We start from the raw sequence: 23,558 nt of genomic DNA, 5'->3' as shown, positions 1-23,558 counted from the left end.
ATGAATAAAATATTAATTATATAGATCCTCCCCAATGAAAGAGGGGAAAAAAAAAAGCCCTCACAAAACTACATTCAAATGTTGATTGATCAGTGACCAGAAGACTGATTAAGTCCTGATTTCTAGTGATCATTCAGCAACAATACGCGTGGCCTTCATGAAGGCATTGTCATCCTCAGACATGCCTTTCAAGGACAGATATCCGCATTAGAAAAAGACACCATCAGAAATGGTACTACTTAATACTGTATTGACAGTAATTAATACTGTAACCTCTGGGGTTAATCAAAGCAGAGAAAACAAACCTTGAAAAACAAAGTGAAGCAGCTATTAAGTATTTCAGTTCAGAACAGTGGCTTATTGCAGGTTTAGCTACTGTTACCTGTTTTGTAGCTGTTCTAACAGAAAGACTTTTGTCAGTATATCTGATACTCTGACACCTTTCATAAACATAACAGTCATTCAATCTGTATTTCCCTGCGAGATGACATTTTACCAGATTGTGGCTCCAGCACTTGTAAGAACTTTTAAAAAATCAGTTAGCTCACTAACTTTGCCAGAAGAAAATTAACCAGAAAAGAAGAGCATATTTTCTTGTCAGGTTAGTAAGTTAATTGTGTCTCTCAAATGGCTGCAATGAATGGCAAAGACAGCAGAAGGCAGAGGACTGAACCGTGAGGCTGAAAGTGGGAAATAAAGAAGGAAGAAAGAAGTGGGAGAGAACAAAGAAATGAGGCTTATTTCCTTAGTAAATCGAGAAGTTTTGTTGGCTCTGTTGCCTATGAGATAGCAGCTAAGATCATCTGTAAAGAATAGCACCTACCAGTCTTGGGGAAAAAAAAGGGTGCAAGTGCCAGCACTGTTTATATGGAGCTATCGTGTGGTGTCATGAATGCCATGCAGGGCAGACAAAGGATTAGAGAAGGAAGTTGAAGTGTTAACAGTACTTGGAGATGGCTATTAAGCTTTCTTTAGCTTCTTAACACCCCAAACGTCTCTCGAGTTAATAAATGCATTTAATCAAATACAATTACATAAAGTCTTGGCAACATCAAAACCAGGAATCTGACTGCCAGCTATATATTGCCTTCATCATCTAAGAGAATACCCTCAACCCTCAGTCAAGAACTTATTAAACAGTTGACTTGGAATATGGTCAGAAACTCAAAACTATGAGTTATTCATGGAAGGTATATGTGAAGACTTCCAGTGCCAGAGCCTTCAGAGAGAACATCTAGTCAAAGTCTCTTTTAGATAGTAAATAAAACCTAGCTTCAAAGTGCCTGAGGATTATATTATTGCAGAAAGAAGCAACATGTTGCACGCTATTTAGGTATTTGCAGATTATAAAAAATACCTTAAACACCATGTAAGTTGAGATGAGTGGAAACTGAAATAAAAGTCTGTAACTGCCTAACAAACACTGGTAATGGAACATTGACTCTGTTTGTAATGCAAAATTATGAGTAAGCAGTGGCTGGCCCCTAAAAAAACATAATTTAATAAACTGATTCTTAAATCTGTGCCTATTTTGAATTTATTGTAAATTTATCAGGAAAAATTTATCAGGGAAAAAAGGAAACACAGTGATAGATACTGAATTAGGCATGTGATCACAAAGTTGATTTTCAAAGTCTTGGACTATATTTTCCTAAAATTCACTCTCTTCTGTGTTTAGTATCCTCTATTTTCTCCCTGGGTGAAATAAAAAAAAATTCCTTTAAACAGTCAGTGTTAATAGTGTGAAGCTCTCATGTCAAATCCTTCAAGTAATACTCTATTTCCAGAAATCTTCCTGTTTATCATCAGTAAGACCTGTAAGGTCATTATCCATGTCATAGTTAACCCAACCCCCCCCCCCCAAATTATTCATTGCCTGCTAAAAAGGCTGCCCAAAATAATAAATTAAACAATGTATTACTGCAGAAATCTGATTCTCAAATTTCTTGTCCTCCCCTCCCTCCCACGGGAAAAATTGTTCATAGTTAAATCATCCCTAACTGTAACTGGAAACTATGTCCATCTAATATCTATATTAAGTACATGACACCTGATGAATTGGCATTTAGGGTGAGATTAACCTCACCTTAACTTTGAAAATCTGAGTCTCAAGTAATCATGCTTTCTCTTTTTATAGTTGTCCCAAAAGAAATAGGCATTTAAATCTGACAATTCACCCCATTTGACACCTGGCTTCTGGGGTAAGTTATCCACTGTAATGATCTCTCTGACTCTGTTAAATCAAGTTTAAATATCAATAGTCAGGAATAAATAAACTATTTATAAATAGTTTATACATTTAAATAAATATTTAATTAATTATATATTAAATATATATTTAAATAAATATTTAAATAAATATTTAAATAAGTAAGCAATGAACTAGATAACAAACTTAGATTTAACATCTAAGTTTTAGGTCTTCAAAGATAAAAAAGAAGGATTTATCTTGCCTAAATTCTATCAGGTTACTGTAACTTGTTCACATAGACTGACCTTAAAGCCTTTTGATGCTGCTATGTGGGCAGCAGTCCAACCCTCTTTGTCAGCATGGTTGATGAGTTCTGCAGAAATAACAGGCTTCACTCTGCTGCTATAGTTGTCTTCTCTCTTCTCTAAATCAAAGTAGTCTAAATTAGGCTCTGCATCAGTCAAAGAGTTCCCATTGTTTGGCTCTCCATAGTACATAAGGAGCTTGAGACTGTCAACATTACCAGAATCCACTGCTGCGTGAATTGGCGACCAGCCATCCTAAAAAAACAAAAGCAAAAAGCACACTCCCACCAAACACATAGAAAAATGTTTGCAGAACTTATATCAGCAATGAATCAGAATGGAAGGCTCTCTTTGGAAATGAAAAAGATAAGCAAGAGTGACATAATAATCCTTTGGGAAAATGGAGTTGCTTGTGTGTGTTTGAGGTGGAGGAAAGAGAGGGAAGAAAATGTAGCAGAAAGAAAATTTTACAGCTTTCTCAAGAACAGTCCAACAGAGACTTCAAAACTTTTAGAAGAGTCTAAGCAATAGAAGACTTACATGCTGTTAATAGATTGTTTCCTTATCATGTATCAAACTAACAGGATTCCAACAATCAATTATTTGTTTCATGTTGCATTAATCAATTTATGAGTCAGATATTTTCATGACTCTGACATCAGAACTTTCATTTCTAGTCAAATATATTTATGTTCCAAGTCCAAAATAAATGAATCAAAAAAATACAGTGTAATAGAGGAGCAGAATATACTGTGGAGCTAATAGTATTTATGTTGTGTTTCTGGACAACCTACATCCCACATTTATTGTCATGTTTACATCAAAGTCTTAAGAAAAACTTCAGGAAAGCACCTGAAAAGGGCAATACCAAGATATTAACTTTGAGACAGTCCTCCTCCCTTTCTCCATACACAATTTTTTTTGCCATATTCTCCCATTTGTGATATATGAGACTTTACAATACTGGCTGGCAAATTTGGGGGTGGGGGACCCCTCAAGGACAAGAAAGCATCCTAACATAAAAAGTGGAAGCCAACTCCCCATCTCCATTTCTCTGCCTTAAGAATAAGTCAAAATAGAAGAGTTCTGTTTTGCAAATCCAGTGCTGAAGAAAAGTCTGTAGCAAACTGCAGGCAGAATCTGAAATTGGTAAACTGATATGGAAGTCGCATAATTTAGGAGATTTTCAAACAATACACAGCTTAAAAAAATCAAACCCAGAAAGTATGAAGAAAAGAACAAAATACTAATTTCAAATTACATGGTGTAATCCAGCTTCAAAGAAAAATTTAAATAAATATTTTAATGCAAATATTTCCTAGCTGTTTGTGGTTATTAAGTACTATACAAGGTACTTCAACTTTACAAACTATTTTAACTTACACTGGTTTTTACTGTTCGATCTGCTCCACCTTCCAACAATAGCTTAATACAATCGTTATTTCCATTTTTACAGGCCAGGTACAAAGGTGTCTGTCCTCTTTCAGCAGCATGGTTAATATCAGCCTGATACATAATTAATAATTCTGCACACCTACAGCAAACAATAAGGTAGTAAAATTATCTTGTATTCGACATCCAAAAACTCTTTATAACTCACAACATTTAAATATTTTTTTAATAAAGTACTGATTTTATAGATCCAGATCTACCTGTGATTTTATCCATCGCATATACACGAGTATAAAGTCTAATTTTATACATATGAATAGATATAAAGACAGAAAATCCGCTTACTTTGAACCCGTAAATCTTAAACTGCTGTATATGCATTTAAAACCTGTGAGTATAAAACATTTAATTTCACAAGGCTAATATAAACTCGATGACAGCTGCTTAAGAAAAACCTTCAGCTGAGCAAAAAAGTAACGTTTCTTTCCTGACTACGATATTTAAAATAGTTTGAAAAAGAAAGGGAAAAAAAAAAAAAAAAGGACTAGGACTAGCTTTAGATACCAGCATAGGGACACTGGCCTAGAGAAGTAAACTAGTAGGGACAGCAAAACAGCCATGGCACTACCCACCATTCAGGTGCCTGAATGGAGGCTACTCCAGAAGGGTGGCGTGGGGTGTGTTGGTAGCAGCTGCTGGATAAGGGAGGACAGAACAGTAGGTGGAGTGCTGAAGAGTGACTCACTAGGGACCCGCATTCGAATCCAAGATCCTGTACTTCCTCATAACCCTGTAGCAGTAGGTCCAGTTTTCTTCCCGATTCTTGTGCCTTTCCCTTCCCAAACGGAGCTTTTCAGCAACTCTCAAGAGTTTAGAAAAATCTTAATTCCAGTCTATTCCCTCTGCAGTTCAAACAAGGGCTTTAAGCAATGATAACTCCCCATTTCTCCAGCTCAATATTTATCAGTCCATAAAAATAGAAGGATATCAACAATAAAGTCTCAAAGCAACTGATGTAATGCCATAACTAATTAGGAGACCATAGCAAACAGGATGACAAAATATTTAAAACAATGTAAGATATCTATAAAAGAATATAAGCCTATAAGAAATTACAAATGAAAAAAACACGTGTTAAAAAAATCTACATTCAGTAAGTTCTTATTTAATCAAGAAATTAATCAAGTTCAAGATCAAATGACCGATTTTAGAAAAAACAGATATCATTAATATGAATTACGTAGCTGCACTTTCTGAAAGTGCTCGAACAGAAAAAGCACAAATAAAAGTAATGCTTTACCTTTTCAAATGTTGAACACGTACCCTAGCATACAGTCACAAAAGTAATCTTAAGATGGGCTGATAACAAGACACCTCTATAAAGCAACTGCAGACTGAATTCTAAGTCTGCTACGTCAAAAATATCTTTTTTTGTTGCTTGGCATTGTATTCCATGTTTCTGAAAATGCTACATTGACTTTCCATCTCAAGGTCAGGTAAGGTCAGCCTGGCCTGGACCACATGGGAAATGATTTTGAAAGTTTCTCCTAAAAGCACTTTCTGAATTGGTGATATTACTGAACAGTCCTAAGGAACTTATCCCTACAGTCATGAACTTCTTTCTGGAGCTGGAGCAGCAGCACTGTGCCACTTCAGGAGTAACGTTAGCTGAGATGTCACAGGGGACTGGATAGCAAATCTGTCACAGACAAGTACTGTATAATTGATAGTAGTTTAGTGCTGTCAGTAACCCCAGATTCTTAGTGCTGTAGTACAAGTAACACTGACAACACAACACTTGAAAGGGGACAGACTGTAGTATTGCCCCAAATTCTGCCTATTACAGATTTTTTTCTGAGCCAGAACTTTGAAGTGGTCAACAAATCAAACAGCCGGAAACATTCACAGTCTCTCTGATATTTTTGGCTGGCCCTGTTATTATTCCACTCACTTTTACAATTTGGTTCATGTTTAGTATCTAAAAAAAGTGAAAGCAAGAAAATGTTTAGGGATTTCATCCTACATAAGTAATTCTAAGGGAAAAAGTACATAAAGTCTGCAATATCATAACACAGCAGATGATATATAGCAAACTGCTGTGAGGGTAAATCAGAGAAATAAATAGCTTCCTATTTAAACAAAGTCTAAGATATGTATTTTAGTGAGCGTATATGAAGAGTGTATTTTTGGTTCATCTTGTCAAGTCACATGTAATTTTCAAAGATCTTATGTAAAACACTGAAACATCTAACTAGATATTGTGTTTCTGTGCTCAAAACACCTGCTGGGAATCTGCTACCTCTGGATTAAGACTTCCAGTAAAAGATGCCCATTAGTTGATAAGCTTGAAGTCCTCTAAGAAGTGGCAAGAACCTCTGATGTTCCTTATATACTCAGGGAAGACTGTGGGACAGAGATCCCACTCTTCCTCATCGTTGGGCCAGGGCCTATCACAGTGTAGCAACACTCAAAGACTCTGACCCCTATGTGTTACTATATCGGAGTAAAATCCTTAAAAATAGTAACAAAGCAAAACTAAAAGAATCAAAACCTGAAAGATAAGCAAAACCAAAGATACATAAAACAAAGGTAGAGTCTGTAATAAAGATTCCTAGTCATGCTATTTAAGACTTTTTTGCATTTGTAAAATAGTTTTATCTGGATAAGAATGCTCCGGAAGAGGTTATCTAGTGGTTGCTTCCAACTTTCGGTTCTAGTTCCTACGATTCTATGATACACAGTAAAGTTGCAGAACAGAAATGCAACATCAGCCTTCAGCTCCTCTGATGGAGGGAGGAAAAGGGAGGAAAAAACCCAATCATCTGGATGAACTGTTGTGTATTGCTTCTCAGTATAAAAAGGAGACACAGTTTTCCAATCACGCTGTCATAAAACACCAATCTTTATAAAATTAGGAGCTTCAGAAAATAAAAGGGAATTCTTGTAACTACGTTTTGAAGAATGTTCTTAGAAATATTCTTTGACTCATACATAATTTTCTGTTTTTCTAAGTTACTGATACAAAAAACCTTGAACCTTAAAAAGACCTGTTTTGTTGTTTAAAGTATTTGATTCTATATCACTCAGGAGAATACTCAGATAAATGTTCCTTTCTTCCTGAATATGATATTCATAGCTCTCTATGCTTCAAAAAATCAGCACAAAAATAATTTCTTTCCTCCTTCCCCTGTTAATACTGCATTGTGGCTGAGAACTCGAAGAAAATGAAGAAATTCAAAGGTCTGCCACCCATGTAGACCACTATCATATTGTGGCTACTAAGAATACACATTCAGCAACCTTGAGTTGCAATTGCAAACAGAAGAAAATATTAAACCGAGAATGCCATATGAATATGAGTTTCAGTAGATGCTCGTAACTAATTAACTAATGATAGTTGAATGCATTTATACTTAAGAATGCAACAGTAATGTAATGAAAATGGTATATAATATAATGTAAAGAGAATATTAAATTGAGTAACAGCTGATGGGCAAAATCTTAAGACTTCACTTACTGGACATGTCCCTGAGCAACTGCTGAACACAAGGGTGTAAAGCCATTTTTATCAGCAGCATCAACTTGTGCTTCTGCAGTCAGCAGCAATCTCACACAATCTGTAAATTGAGCATAAACATAGACTGATGCAACAAAAACAAGTGGTTAAAACTACCAGAAGTTAAAACTTACTCAAGGGGCAACAGCAACCAGTCTTTTTAACTATACATCACAGCCTTAGGGAACTGAAGTAGAAGCTGAGGAAGTAGTTTGCAGGAGAGAGGTGAGAATGGCTCCCTGGGGGCATCGCCACTCTCTTGCAAAACGGGCCTGGGTTGGGTTCTACTGGGATCCAAATATGTGCCTATGGCTGGTAACTCCCACAGTGTTTGCTAATTTATGTACCCCCAAAATGGGGAATTTGAATTATCCAGCAGCCCCCAAAGGCGGCACAGTCCCACTGGCAGACACATCCCAGATAGGACAGCCGCAGGGGAGATGCTCACAAGCTACACACAACTCAAACAACAAGATGGCCACTCTTGTTTTAGGTCACTGACAAGGGATTGCAATGACAAATAAGATAGGCTGACAACCTCAAACCTCCCCAAACCATTCCCATTCATATATTTCCAAAATGACATGCTAATAATGTACCAGTCTGATTCCACCATCCTACAGCTAAATTAAGATAATTGATTACATAGTAATTAGGCTGCTTTTCATCCACAAATTGGAATATCTTTTCATGCAATTAAGTTTGAAGAAAATACTTAATCTGCTCTATATTCTTGAAATTTGTTCTAGACCAAAATAAAACAAGTCTTTTGTAGTTGAAACGACTACTTTGAAAATAAGCTCAGATTAACACCAATTATAAACTCCTGACCTGATTCCTGAGCAAGCTTAATGCATTCTGTTCCAGCAATGGGTAAGACCTTGGAGCCAAGCTTTGCTAGCCAAGTTTATCTCTAGATATCAGAAACATATATTTAGAATTACTTAGAAATCTGACTAATCTAAAACATTCTTGAATGTATTTACTCCGGTTACAATTCTTTCAAATATTAATACAGATGTTCTGGAGTCAATTTAATAAATAATTTAACATTAAGAAATAAGATTTTAAAACACTGTAAACTATCATATTGTAAATTAAGATTCTTAAAGTCTTAAATAAGTAATCTGATCTGAACTGACTTTTTTTTTTTTGAAGTTGGTTGTCAGGATAAGCTACCAGGACTTTAAGTGTAATAATTTTTTTAAGTCAGAAAGAAGCTCTCAGCTGACTAACTTACCTAGTATTTCCACTTGTATGATAATACCAACTAAAATGAAATTATACTTTCAATCACTGTGTAACAGAAAAAATACTCTGCTAACAACATTTCTTCTTCTTTCCATTGTCAATCCCAGTCTTATTACTAAACAATTAACTTGAAAATACAGATTCCTGCTTGACAACCTAAAATACTTCTAAAGTTTGTGAAGGATGTTGAAAAATTTTTCTTCTAGCCATTTCAAGTATTTGGCTAGAATACTCTTTTGTGCCTTCATAAAGCCTATGTTAGCCATGCAAAAGCCATGAAGAACGCACAGAACAAGACCACCTTTCCAGAAAGGTATGGTTAACTCACAACTATTGATTGGCAGCTAATTCAGGGGGTAGCTTATCTATGTGAAAATACTATTTCTGATGAAGATCACTGAAAAGAGCTGTTTATTCCCAGGGATAGGTGCAAATATAAGGAAATGCAGCTACTTTCATAAGGCATAACATGTGAGCTAGTTGGGTCTACATGACCTGTTCTGGTGGCATATTAAGCAAAAGAGCAATAATCTCCAAGAAGCCTGGGTCCTCTGGATGGACTTTTGATTGGGGTTTGCAGAAGGATAATTTGGGTCAATCCAGGCTCATTTACTCCAGATCACTGCTGTCTGCCAAAGAAGTAATCAGCAGTGGAGGGGACTGGGCGGAAGGACAGGCACAAGACAGACGCCAGTGTTGTCACCCATTTAAAGGTTTTGGTGAAAGCAAAAGCAAAACATGGAAGCTTATTAGCACAAACACCTGGTGACTTTACTGCTCTCCACCACAGCCAGGTAGCTAGTTTTTCCACAGTGCTGGCAAACACCATGCAGATACATCCAGTGGCTCAGCAGAGCTGACTCCATGTAGCTGTATGTCTCTGCACCCCACTCCTTTCTACTTCCAACATCATTCCAGTTTCTCCTATCAATCAGGGTGCCACAGCCTCCAAATACTCAGGATAGAAGAGAACTGATTATACCATAAGTGCATATGATTAGCACATAACTGAGTCCAAAGGATATTATTATTATTATTATTATCATTATTATTATCATTATTATTATCATTATTATTCTCTTCACATCTCAGTTTCAGAAACTCTTATTATTTCATTCTCTCTTTCTCAACCACCTTGTGTGTGGCAGAGAACAGTCAGGATTGGCAACACAAGACAGATACGCAGATATATCAGCTAAGGGAACGTGTTACCGAGTGCATAATAGACTGAAGTGGCTCCTGCTTTGTTAATGGATCAAACCAATACAGCCTGACAAAACAATCTGTTCAGCTATCCCAGTCTAGTGGTTAAATCATAAAATCAACAGTTTCCTCGTGTCCATTGAAACACAAAGAAAGTACTTGGTGTATATTTTTAGGGTGAAGTTCTCTCTCTCAGACCTACAGAATTGGGGACAGTGTGTGCAGGAAACAAGGCAGCTGCTATGTGCTCCATGTGCTGGAAAACCCCTCAGCTGCAGCTCTCAAAAGGCAACTGTTTATGAACAGGAAGGCTACATATTTTGCAAATAAGACAGATTGGGAACAAATATTTGAGTGGTCTCTTTCCTTGTGTAACTCCCATTTTCTCCGCAGACTGGACTGAGGTCACATAACAGCTGCTGCCAGCGTGCTGGTTACAATGTGCTCTATCTTTCTCTAGTTATCTACACATCCCAAATACTGTATTTCTTCACTGAAAATGTGTGGAGATCAATAACTTTCCACCCTTCCCAGACTCTCTGCCACATGGTGTTTGTTCCTCAAGGGAGGTACGCAGTATGCTGGCGCTTAACAAGTCTAGAGCTACTCTTTTCTTCTGGCCAACTATTTCCCAGGAGAAATCGGGAAATCTGGTTAATTGACTTAGAAGAAACAAGGGGTCCTGGGAATCTCTGAATCTAGTCACCAACTCCAGGTTGAAAGTATTCTCAATAAATTAAACCATGGTGTGATCACCCACCAGGGTAAGCTTATGTGTTAAGTCTTACAGCTGGACTCGATGATCTTAAGGGTCTTTTCCAACCTAAATGATTCTATGATTCTAAGGGAAAAAAATTACCATTGACAATTCTACTCAATGCAATGAAAAACTTTGTACTATAAATTATCTTATCCTTCTTAAAATTACATCATTTCAATTTCTTTCCACCTGTTCAGTTAAAAAAAGCTATTAAGGAGGACTTTTAAAAATAAGAGATTTAGTCTAATACTTTCTTTCTTAAGCCTATGAATTTTTACATAAATTTGTTTTTAAAAGTCTCCACTTTGAAGAGCTGCATCTATTCATGCACTTGGGAACAAACTGCAAGTAACAAAGAAAGGATTATATATTAAAGTTAAGCATAAAAACCTTTCTCCAAAATATTATAAATCTACTACTCTCAATATTCATATGATGTATTAAGGAGACATCAATACTGCTGCTGTGTGAATCTCTCATTCAGGATTCATACAATCCATTTAGTCGCTAAAATGTGATTTGTACAACAAAGTGTTTTTCACATCCTGTCGACTATAAATAGAAGTGCAACACTAAAACCTTTGTAATATATTTCTTATCTTAAAAAGTAAAAGATACCAAACAATTACAGGATGCATATGCACGTGTTTGTTTTTATTACCGTGTTTTCATATTTCTGTCAAGTTCCTCTCTTGAAATTTTCACAATAATGCAAGAAACCAAATTGCCTCTGCCGTCAGTAAGAGCTGCTCAGTAATTGTAACTGAAAATCAGGGCATTTGCTTCAAAACATTTTAGGAATACGTGATGAGTAAAGAAGAATTGGGTCAATTACAGTCTCCCACAAACACTAGCAATGATAAATGGATGTAATGGATGTAATGGATAAAAGAAGCCACAGAACATCCATTCAGTGAGGGGGAGGAAATAAATCTACACAGTATAGTAAACGTGGACTCTTAATACTGAAGAGAAAAAGTTAAAAAAAAAAAAAAAAAAGGTAAGTGCCAAAGGAAGAAAATAAAATAAAGGAATTTTCCAATATTTTAAGGGTCTTGGCAACAGCCAAGAATCTGTCAGATGAAAAGGCCCAGATGTTCCTACGAAGTAAACCATAGCACCTAGCAAGCAAAGACAAAATATACCATTCTGAACAAAGGGAAAATTCCTTTTATCCCTATGCCTGGTAGCAAAATTAACCCTGAACATGTCAGAAAAATGTACACTATCTGCCTAAGTACAGATTTTGGATCCTAACTTTGCTTTGATTTTTAAAATACCTGAGAAAGATAATGGAATAGTCTCTCTACATACTATTTTGAACACTGGATCAGGGTTTTCTAATTGTGTCACTAACAATTTTTTTAACAATTTGTTAAAAAAAAACATGAAGTATTCTTGAAAGCAGTGGCCTTACTATGTTCCACCTTTCACTGTGAAATAAAATCTTGACTTTACTAGAAATTAAGGGAATTTTTGTCATTGGTATTGGTGTATTTTATCTTTAGTGTCCAAAACAACATAATGATATTATTTACAATGTAAGAATCTAGGAGATTTTTACATAAGTAGAAAACACTACAGTAATTTGTACTGGAATTTTAAAGAAAGCTGTTGTTCGAGAGCCTTATGTTAACAGTCTGAAAATTATTGCTTTGAGTCTGAATCCATGAAATTCGTATCTGTTACTAACCTATCTACCTCATTTCATAAATATATCCATAAAATATGAAGATTGACTGTTGAAAGGTTCAGAGATGCTACCGCCTCAAGACTGAGGGTTGGAGTAGTGGGGAAAAGAAAAAGAAAAATGTTAATTATCTCAATAGAGCCTAGAGAGCAAACTAAGGCTATTTCATCTAATTAAAAAATAAAGACAGTTCATTTTATTTCCCAAGTAACACACTACTCTGAAACCATCTTCCAGCATTTTCATCACTGCTGCAGAAGATCAAAACACTGGTGATGACCTATTCTTTCCTGCTTACTCCCTGTAGAGGAAAGTTCGTTCTTTCAAGTTGCCTTTGCTACAAAAGATCTTTAGTTTGTCACAGAACATGGGGTGATGATATCTAGTGGCTTTTTATAGGAAGGGAGTAGAGAATTAGAATGCATGCTCCTGCAGAATGTTACCTCAAGCAAGAATGCCTTCTGTGTTCCAAAATTCTGCCCCTGGAAGTATTGCTTATATATACACTATACCAAGACTTTTGTCATGTAATCTATATATCTCAGTTTCAAGTCCACATTTTCAAAAAACATGCATTTGGCCTAATTTAATATTTAAAACGTATGAAATAAGCTTTCTTCTCTATTTCACTTGGATGTCGTAACAAAACATGGAATGACTTACCTGTATGTCCATTCGTAGCAGCAGAATACAAGGCAGAATAGCCATCGTCACAAGAGTAATTAATGTCCAGTCCTTCTTCATTAAGCAGCATTGATAATAAAGTGACATTTCCCTGGGCAGCAGCTTGGTGAAGAAGGGTGGGCCTGCCACCCAGGGGGACAGGACCACCACTTGTTAACAAAGGGGTTAGGGAGGAAGACCAGCCTGTGAGTTAAAGCAACAGAAGTTAGAGGGAAGACACATAAATAAAGCTCTGCATTTTCTGTCTTCTTTTAAAAATTAAAAAGAATCTTCAAAACGACAGGATTCGTTAGCTTAGCACAAGTTTTGTGATGATGCTTTGTCTATGTATCACAAGGTGTTCTGAAGAATAAACACTGCGTACAGGGGTGACAGTTGTTAATGCAAATGAACAGGATTTCATTACAAAAGGGTTAACGTGAAACTTGTTATGAACTGTAGTAGCAGCTGGATGTCTCAGAAAATTTATGCTATTAACATTCAGAGACTATCAAAAGTTTTATACAATTTTTAATTTAGTTACTGATATGCTAGGAAGGTTTTTTAAAGTTTCTAAGGAAAGGTTTCCAAAACAAAATGGTTATTTTCATATGAAATTTTGTCCTCCTTTATAGTCTTCATGCAAACTTTAATATTTATAACTCACCTGCAGTTATACTTATAAATTGCATAGAGAGCCCATAATGACTTTAAGTGTCTTTCAATAAGTTTGCAAAAAAATGTAGAAGTCGTTTACATAAATAATACAGAAATAAATATATTTATTATTGAAATGTACCTTAAGGTAATATTCCTTTTACTCAGCAATACTTGAACAATATATTATAAAATGCTTCAGTGTGAATGAGTAACAGGTTATGTAAAACTTATGAGTGAAAGCGTTCAAGTCACTCCATCAAAAAATAATATTTAAATCAAAGCTTTGAAAGCTTAGGAGTTATCTGGGTTAAATTTTCTGTTCCTTACTTATCAGCTTTAGTAGGGAGTTTGTTAAGAATATGAAGTTTGCTGCATAAGGCATGGAAAATTTTGTGCATTCTTCTGTGATCAAGGACTGCAAGAGAAAATAGGAGAAAGATTTTTTTTCTTATTTTCATTATTACCTTTAGAGAATCCACGTTATATTTCTCTCTTGAATAAATAACTTTGTATTCTGTGGCCACACATAAGCTATTATATGAGTCTGAAATCTGACAATACAAAGCAAGTCTATGCAGCTTTGTGGTTCTGCCACACCCGAGACTGAAGAGGAGCTGCAGGGCATTACCTCCAGCTCCACCAAGCTGATCAAGTGCTATCCAACCTCCAACACCTCAAAGCAGAAAAAGCATGTGGCAGTAGTTCTACCATGCTGGGATGATCTGCTCTGCATTTTGGAAAAACAAAGTTAAATATGGTAGTTCCCAACAGAATTCTATAGAAGCAATAGATTTGGGAACCTTGCAAGATCTAGGCAAATTTTAATTAAGGTCCAGACTTACACAGGAATCCATCATCTGAGCAGCCCCCATGAAGAACACATAGCTTGGTCTCAGTTCAAAACAACAAAAAATAAATGGCTGGAGTATTTTCACATTTGTTTCTAAAGTAAGCTAAATTTGTCATTTCAGATTAAGTTTACTAGTCTAGTATGTAAAGGAAACATATTTGAAGTATTTTTACAATGTTATATTATTATTATTATTTGTTATTTACTATAAGAAGTCATCACTACAACTATGAAGTTACCTTGTAAATCCAACTTTAAACTGACGATAAAACTGTAAAGTTAACTCCATCCATCTTCATATAACTTCAATTCTGAAGCTACCTTCTGACTATTAATACTCTTACTAATACTTGTTTCTCCAATACTTTTAATCAGAGGATTTTGATGTTTTTTTGAAGTTTGTAAAAAAAAAGAAAAGGCAATATAAAAGTAAACTTCATCCTCTAAGTGGTAAAAAAGATATATTTATTTCCACTTACAATATCTGAGAACAGTTAACTCTCAGAAAATCCCCAAAGGTCTGAAGAATAGCTTTTGTTCTTCCTTTCCATTATAAAAGTGTTTTTATTTTTCCAACCTTTTGTTATTCTTTGAAACTAATGGCGTTGCAGCTGTTGCTATATATATTGTTTTTAAAATGATACTTGTGTAGTTTTTACTGTCTTGCCATGGTAATTAACTGATAGTGGACATTGCTTGGGTGGCACTCCAGGTGCGAGCATTCTTTGTCCAAGTTATATTGGAATTATCTGTGGGAATCTGGGGATCCTGACACTAAGCTTTAAGCATGAGGTTCACTTTGCCAAGCAGTTGTGTAATCTGAATAGCATTTCTGGGTTCGCTTCCTCGTTGAAAATAGTGCAAGGGGTTTTTTGTGGTTTTTTTTAAAGCATCGTTAACAGAAATGCCAAAATAAAAGGAATTTATTTTGTGTCATGTGTGGTATCTTAACTTTCATTTCAACTCCTTGAAATGAAAAATATGTTGTTGTAATTCAGTGATGAAATTCATTATACTAGGTTATCATTAGATGAAAATCTTCTACTGAAAAAGATAAAAACCCAGGTAATAACATAAACATAACTTCAGCTTCTGTTATCAATGTAAAGCAATATAATAAAGCTGAATTCATCCAATAAAATACACCAACATTAGAAAATACCAATAAATAAGGTACACCGTTACAGATGCGAAAGTTAGGAAATGTGAAGCACCTGTGAAAGCTTGTAGGGCATGCAGTGGTGAAGGGCAGAGGGACAGACAAAACCAGCTTCTGGCATCAGCTTCAGAGTGTGAGATGGTTAATTATTTCAGAGCCCAGATCAGTTCCTCACACCACACCCTCCCCCTTTTATATTCGAAGCCAATTGTACAGAGAGAATAAATCAATCATAGAATGAGCAAAATAAAAACCATACTTCATTGAAGAGTGACATAAAAAGCGCAAAACCAAGAAGAAAGTGAAAGCAGAAGTCCCAGGGGTATGAAAATCCCACTGCCTGCATTCGTTTCCATTTTGAAGTCTTACAGCCGTTGAAATGTAGAAATCCAAACAGAGCAGAAGCGTTTTGGCACCAGTTCAAAGGCTGCTGAAGTTAATGAAAACACTGTCGCAGATTTTGAATCAGGCCATAAATGTTCATTGTAATTTCTCTATGTGCAGTCTGTTCAACATAAATGACAAAAGCTGGTGTCTTTTCCTACCAGGGATGAAAAGAGCAACATGCAGCGCAACGCCCCGTCTCTAAAAGAAGGTATCGTCACGTTAATTCATCAGAACGTGTAACTGAAACTATCAGTGCACTGATTTAAATTTACCCTTAATAGTTGCTCTTTCTAGAACCAAGACACTCCCTTTCTGAAAATCAAGCTATTGACATGTTCTTAAAGCAATCTGAGCTAACTAGGAAACTGTTGTAAAATTAATAAATAGAATACTTTAGTGATTAGGCTATTAACGATTCTTCTGACTCCACAGTAAGAAGAAAGGAACAGGAATTTATTGACAAAGAAAAACAAAAAAAGGAGGATTCTTTCAATGTCTTTTTTGTTAAATTTGTTTTGCACTGTTTAAAAATATTAACAAATTCTGATTGAAACTCACTACTTACTATAAAATAAAATATGAATAAGATTTCACCATTCTCTCCTTTAACTGAAAGTAAAATTGAAATTCTAAACAATTTCTGAAAAAAGTAAATAAAACAGTTTAAAATCAACCAGAACATTAATAAAGCTAACTGAATCGGTGCCTAGAGAGCATGAAAATGCAGATATGGAAAGGAGGTTTCAGTAGTATTTGTAGTTTGTAAGATCTCATTCACCTCAAGAAAAATCATACTTAAAAAAGAAACTGAAAAAAGAAAGTGAATAAGTGACATGAATTCAGGCATTACTGACCACATTATCTTAATGAAAACAGTGTTATTAAATTTGGTTTTCCTTTTCTAAGAGAAAATCTATTTTCATATATATTTATAAAATCTATTTTTTTTTCTTTTCTTAGCATAAAATTTTGAAGGAAATGTCTTTCCATACTTGCATAACATCTGTTGCTCAAAGTTTTTTTATTTCTGCAGTTTGCCAGAACACTCAGCCGAAATAGATTAAGTTCCTTTAAAAAACATAAATAAAATGGGATTGGAGAAAAAGTGCTATAAAATATAAGCATTAGTTTGAGTTAAAAACAAAGGAGCTCCTGAATATTTACCTGAATATTTCAGATAAAGTTAGTTATTAAAATTCTTTGAGCTTGTTTGTGGTCAGTAAAGGAGGGATATTAAAATAACATCTCTATCTTAATAAAATATCAGACCACTAACTAGACTTTAAGCAATCTTTCTTCGCAGACTTCGGATTATGGGGTATATTTCCCATTTGCAATTGCATAAATTCACAAAAAGCAGTGCCACTTACAAAATACTAACAGTGTCAAATGTTCAGAGCAAGGATCGTAAAGGGATTAAATGAACCCAGATGTTTTCATCCCTTCCAAAAACAAGTGAATGGAGTGTAAATGAAGAAAGGCAATCTGAACACATAAATCAGCACAATTTAAAAAGACTAACAGTTTTTGACAAAAATCCTATCTTTGAGAATTGCCTCTGAGAACTGTCACAAATTTCATAAGAAACGCAAATTTACTATTTGGTGGAGGAGTCCTATTTAAAGCCTGATTGTTCTAAGAAAAAAGTTTGTACTTCAAAGCACAAACTAAAGCAATAACAATACATGGAGTCAAGCGGTGGTAATTTCGTTTTTAAGATAGAAGATTTAACTTTTTAAAAGTATATTCAAAACCTGTCTTAAATGGTTACCAAACATCGTCTAGTTAATGCAAGACTAACTGAAATATACAGCCTAGTTCATGCTGATAGGATCTGTGGAAGAGAGACTCCAAAAAACTATTCACTTTGAAGCTGATTTTGCCAATAATTCGTTGTACGTTAATAAAATCTTAGATTTTTTTTTTTAATGAAATTTGGATTCCATTACGGAGCCTAATACCTGAAGGCAAATGAGGTTTGGAGAATATCTGGAATACTGGGAGACTAATGATCTATCTGACATGGCAATCAGACTCAGCTGAGAACAAGAATTTAAGATGAAAATTCAGGACATTCATAAGAAAATCAGCAAACTAAGAGGCAGCCATCAAATCCCATGGTTGTTAACTCTGAGAAGTAGTAGACAAAAGGAAGATAAGATTTCTGAGCTCATATTTTTATGGCACGGTTCAGAAAGGAAAGAAGATTCTGACAGTATGGTGCCATGGCCAAATGTTAAAAACATGACTAGGTTACTCCAGAAATATGCAGAAGTCTTCAGTGAAGTAGAACGGGAATAAAAATTCTGTAATAATGTGAACCCTGGAATATCCTATATATACAGGTACAAGTTTGCCACACGATGCTCTTGGAGCAGCGTCCCCAAGACTGGTGAGGGAGTTCAGCTGCCTCATCAGATAGTGGTGCAGCTACCAACAGAAAGTGGTTGGTTGTGTGATGGAAGCAGACCAGCTGTGCAGGGGTTTTATAGCCTACAGATGATGATACAGGGACTAAAGTTATGAGGAACTGAGAATTACTGTTGAAAGTGTGAGACCATTCAAACATTCTTCAATGCTGTTGAAGGTCTAAAGTGTCCCACAACTGTGTGTCTTCCTCACTGCAGTGCAAGTCAGGCTAAAGAGAGTCTTCTACCTAATGTTCTAGTGCTACTGATCCCAGTAGGGAAATGTGTTGACAAAAAGATTTATAGGAGATCTACAATTAACTGAAAGGCAGGTCAGGGCCACCTCTGTTCATTCAACTGCCATCAAGAAGATACCCTGAAGTTGGCAGTAGGCACAGAAGTCCCCACCAGAATGCAAGATGAATAGCAGATACAAGCACTGACTCCAGACTTAGACATAACACTTAGATTTTAAGTCTCCATCAGCAAACCTTTGCAGGTATCTGTCAAAGTAAACATGTGAGATGCCACACACAAGTATTAACAAAGCCTACAACTAAAACCAGAGGAACTATAGATAAAAATGCAACATATTCTATAGGTATGAAGTGATACATTTGAAACTGCACTGTTATCCAGGCAATTATATACCTTAATGTGCAACTATCTAATGCCATAGGAGAATACAGTTGCCCCAGCTATGCCCTATTTTCTAAAAGACTCGCAAAGCACTGAAATATATATTCCATGGAAGATCACCAGCAGAGGTAATTTTCAAAACATTATTTCAGACTGAGAAAGCATTTTGAAGTCCAAAATAATAGCATTCACCAAAAAAAACCAAACCAAGCCAAAACAAAGAGTTTCTTTAATATCCCATTGTCTGCAGCCCATTTACTTTAAACTTTAGTCCTCTTTACCGTTAAAATAAAGCTTTCAATTTGGAGACCTCCTTGAGGAATCAAACAAATTTATAACACTACTAAATCAGCAAAATACTTCCCATACCCCTGGAATGTGGAAAAAATATAAATGGAAATTTCAGCTTTTAGAAAGTAGAAAAGAGAAAGGTATAAAGAGATAAATAAAGCAAACGAGAGACATAGGAAAACCAAAACATTCTTTTAGAGGGAGACAGTTTGTAGCATATCAATCCCTTTACCTGATGCTGTTACCAGGAGGCTGTCTGAATCACATGGTCTACAGGATGAAGCACTAACAGGGTTTATGGAGGAGCTACAGGCAATGGTGGTGGGAATGACAAAGGAATTTTCTGAACATGCAGGTTGGTTCAGTCCAGGGAAGTGGGAAGGCCAGGCACCCACCTGAGATGAGGCTATGGCTGGTATGGCACAGCCTGCAGGTGCCACAGATAAATCTATAGCAGGTTTTGGTGGCAGCTGAGGTGAGGACTTAGAAATAATTTCCTCATTTATTACCCTGATTCCTTGTGGTGAACTTGAAAGAGGTGAGGTCACGGTTTTGTTGTCAGTTTTTGCACTTGCATTTGGGGATCGACTACTATCCATTAAAACTTTAAGCTGTGGGTGTGGTGGAGAAGGAGTTTGCGAAAGCCCTGGTTTTTTAGGAGGAATAGGTGGAGGATTTCCTCTGTCAATTCTTGATACACTGGGAGTCTTTAAACTCATTCTACCGACTGGGGGGTAAGTGCCAACTTCCATTGAATGTGATGTCCCCGGCCGCGACGGAGCGCTGCTCTGAGGGCTTGTAAATCTCGAAAGGACTTGGGTAACGGTATTCCGAGCTACCTGTTTGGCAACTAGGTTGTCACGACTAGTAGGGGATACATCTCTTGAGGGAGGGCTTTGGGTTGTGTTTCCATTTTGGTCTTGATCATTCGCATTCGCTTGAAATCTAAATCTAGCTGCTTGGATTCGTGGATTTAGGCCTGGATGCCCAGTAGTGTTGGCAGATGGTGAATGCAAACTGTGCATAGATGAAGGGAGTGAGGAATTCTGAGCTGTGGCAGTTGGTGCTGCAGGGGTGCAAAGGGAAGTACTATTTGAAAAAGGGGAAGTGCTACTTGGTAAATCAGGTGATGAGCCTGTACTTGGTCCATTTTCCTCAATTCTGTTTTGATTCTGTGTAAGAGCAGGAGCTGCGTGAGGGACAAGTTCACTAGATGAAGATTGCCTATCAATGACAGGCTTCACAAATGCTGCGTTGGCACATACATTCATTTTTGTATTGCCAGACACTAGTGGGTTCACTGTAGAAGGCTTTACAGATACAGTCAAAGGCAACTTTTTCACATTTTCTGTGCTACTGTCCATCACTACAGTATCGGTTTGGCAGGCAACAGTTCTTGAACTTGTCTCTTCTGTTTCAACAGAAACAGAAACAAGACTCCTATCTTTATTTTTATCTTTATTTTTGAGAGAAAGATTAGCTCTACTTTCATTCTCCTTTTTTAATTGCTCAATCATTTTGATCATATTATCTCTCTCTTCTCTGAGGTCACTGGTATGCGCTTCCTCTCTATGAAGTTTGGCACGCAACTGCTCTCTTTCTGTGTCAAAGTCAGACAGCTGCTTTTCCATTTGAGCTTCCATTTGTGTACTCCTTTGTTTCTCAGCTGCAAGAGACTCCTCCAATTCAGTAGCCTTTTTCTTTTCCTCTTCAAATTTTGACATCACTTCTTCCAGTTTCTGGGCTTCCTCTACAATTCGGCCAGACAACTGCTTACACTCTTTCACTAGCATCAATACTACATGCTTATTCTTTCCACGTTCTTCTTCAAGACGAGTGGATAGCTTTTTGTGCTCCAGCTCAAGATTCTGTAACTGTGATTTTTCCATTTCCAACTGTAAGAAAGCATAGAGAAAAATTCTCATTAACAAGATGGAGACTTTCAACATAACCTAGTATTAACCTGACATTGATATTTTAACCTTTCAGAGTATGCCTAAAATGAACCTGTCCACCTCAGGAAAGTGATTTGTGGTATCTAATAACACAAGTGCCTATAATCTTATACAAGCCAAAGAAAGAGACAGACATCTCTGAAGAGCAATTCAGAAACTCAGTGAGCCCGTCTACTTTCCTCCACTGATAACACAGAGATTCCCCAAAGTGATTAAATGCTTATGACTCCTGAGTGAGGAGCTACCTATTCTCCAGAAATTAGACATAAGACATCACAGAAAGTCATATTCTCAGTAAAGGAACCTGACACAAGCAAGAGATGAGCTTTGCAAAAAAACTTTGAGCCCAGAAATGCACAGTTTAGGTTTTAGGACTTACTCAGACTGAAGGAGATTAGGGTTGAAATACACAGTCCATCACGCCCATAATAGATGTATTATATCTTGTTTTAATATTTATAAATAAGACATTCATTTTTGAAACTAACTTTCTGGCACAGGCACAAATATCTTCCTATACTTACTAATAGCAGAAAGTCTCACTGAAATCAGTGATGTATAAACTATGTTATAAGCTACAATCAAAAAACTACCTACTACATGTAGAAAATAGGTAAGAATAATTTTTCCCATAATTAATATAGTCATCACCTCTAATTCATCTTGCCTGCTGATTATGCTTTTATTCAAAGACCCAGTTCTAGAAAAACACTGGAAAAATATGTTAATGCACCACTTTATAAAATACCTACTAGTAGTAATGCAACCTCAATTGCTTTTTATTTTCCCAAGAAAACTTTTACACAAGTCAAACAACAAAAGAAAAATAGATTTCTTTCTTCCTGCTCCTCCCTTCACATACTGATGCAGTAGCTTCCTATATGCCTTATCTGAATGCCTGATAAAGAAACAAACAAAACCCCAAGAAACTGCTGAACTACTGTATTTAGGAATGGTCCCATTCACAGTTCTTCCCATGCAGAAAAATCATTATTTCATTGTTTTTTTCAAAGCATCCAACACCATTTGGATGCTTCACAAGCATTTCAAAGCAAGTGAAGCATCCAACAGTAACAGTGGAGCATCCAACAGTTTCTTTTTTGTTAAAACAGATACAGAAATAATGAAAAATTTATACAATTTTTAAAGCTTGGAAATGCAATAAGATCATAGTGAAAATGTTTTTATCAAGGTTTTCTACATTATTCATTTTGCTTTCAGTCCAGGGACTGGTTTTATAAATTAACTGTTGTGAAATTATATTACTTTCAAATAATTACAAGCAGATTTTAACATATAACTGGGATGAAATCAGTTTACCATGCTATTACCATGCTATTATTACCATGCTATACCATGCTGTATCTTATTTATAAGAATTGCATATAAATAATCCCAAATATACATATAAGTCCTCTATTTGATTTCAAATTGACAAAAGAAGCATTAGTTTCTCATTACGTTGTGTCCTACATCTACCCCCCCACACCCTTGTTTTGGCTGCATCATCTTGAATAGGAAAAACCTGTGAATATTTACACTGCATTTTTTCCTTTAGATGACAGATTTGGAACTAGCTGTAATTATTTATGAGTTTATGAACTAACTACGACCTGATTTTTGCAAAGTGTACTATATGCATACACTAAATCATACCAGTAATGTAAACATCTGGAAATGTGTCCAAGAAGGATTTGAAAAGGGGTCAAAAGGATACCGAGGAAAATGATAGCATCCCACAAAGAACTAACCAGCAACCGCCCTTCAAAGGTGAGGACAGAGCGCATGCCTTGTGAGAAAAGGTCAAGGGAGTTTGGCTTGCTTAGTCTAGTGAAAAGAAGACAGAGGGATCATCTAATAGCAACATACCACTCCTTTTGAAGGGCCCTTACAATGACGACAGAGTCAAATTCTTCTTGTTAGTGGCAGATGGGGCCCCCATAACAAAAGTTTAACATGAAAAACTGCCCTTTAAGAGGCTCAGTCTTAGGAAAAGGTTCTTCACATGGATAGTTGTGCAGAAAGGCTGCAGTACTGCCATTCCTGGGTGTTTTCAGGACTCAGCTAGACAAATTCACAGACAACCAGATGTACTGCTGGACATCAATGGGCCTCTTCCAACCAACGTGCCTGTCTATCTTTAAGCATGCATCCCAATACTAACTTCTCTGCAAACACTTGACAAATCAAGAACTGTC

At 36.2% G+C, this 23,558-nt stretch overlaps 1 protein-coding gene across 1 annotated transcript in view; it reads right to left on the bottom strand.

The window, feature by feature from the left end:
• CTTNBP2 (cortactin binding protein 2) overlaps window positions 1-23,558 on the bottom strand; it is a gene marked incomplete at its 3' end in the record, with an annotated part of 90,771 nt that overhangs the window by 27,276 nt on the left and 39,937 nt on the right. The window contains exons 4-8 of the mRNA XM_082014396.1: window positions 19,638-21,300; window positions 13,012-13,215; window positions 7,406-7,505; window positions 3,880-4,030; window positions 2,497-2,751 (exon numbers count right to left, since the gene is read on the bottom strand). Of these exons, the coding sequence (XP_081870522.1) occupies window positions 2,497-2,751; window positions 3,880-4,030; window positions 7,406-7,505; window positions 13,012-13,215; window positions 19,638-21,300 (2,373 nt within the window). The remainder of the gene's footprint in view (window positions 1-2,496; window positions 2,752-3,879; window positions 4,031-7,405; window positions 7,506-13,011; window positions 13,216-19,637; window positions 21,301-23,558) is intronic.

This window comes from Phaethon aethereus, assembly GCF_964289735.1.
Source record: "Phaethon aethereus genome assembly, chromosome: 1".
Taxonomy (NCBI): Eukaryota; Metazoa; Chordata; class Aves; order Phaethontiformes; family Phaethontidae; genus Phaethon; species Phaethon aethereus.
The sequence above is the reverse complement of the archived record's forward strand: the minus strand, read 5'-3'. Positions and strand labels throughout refer to the sequence as shown.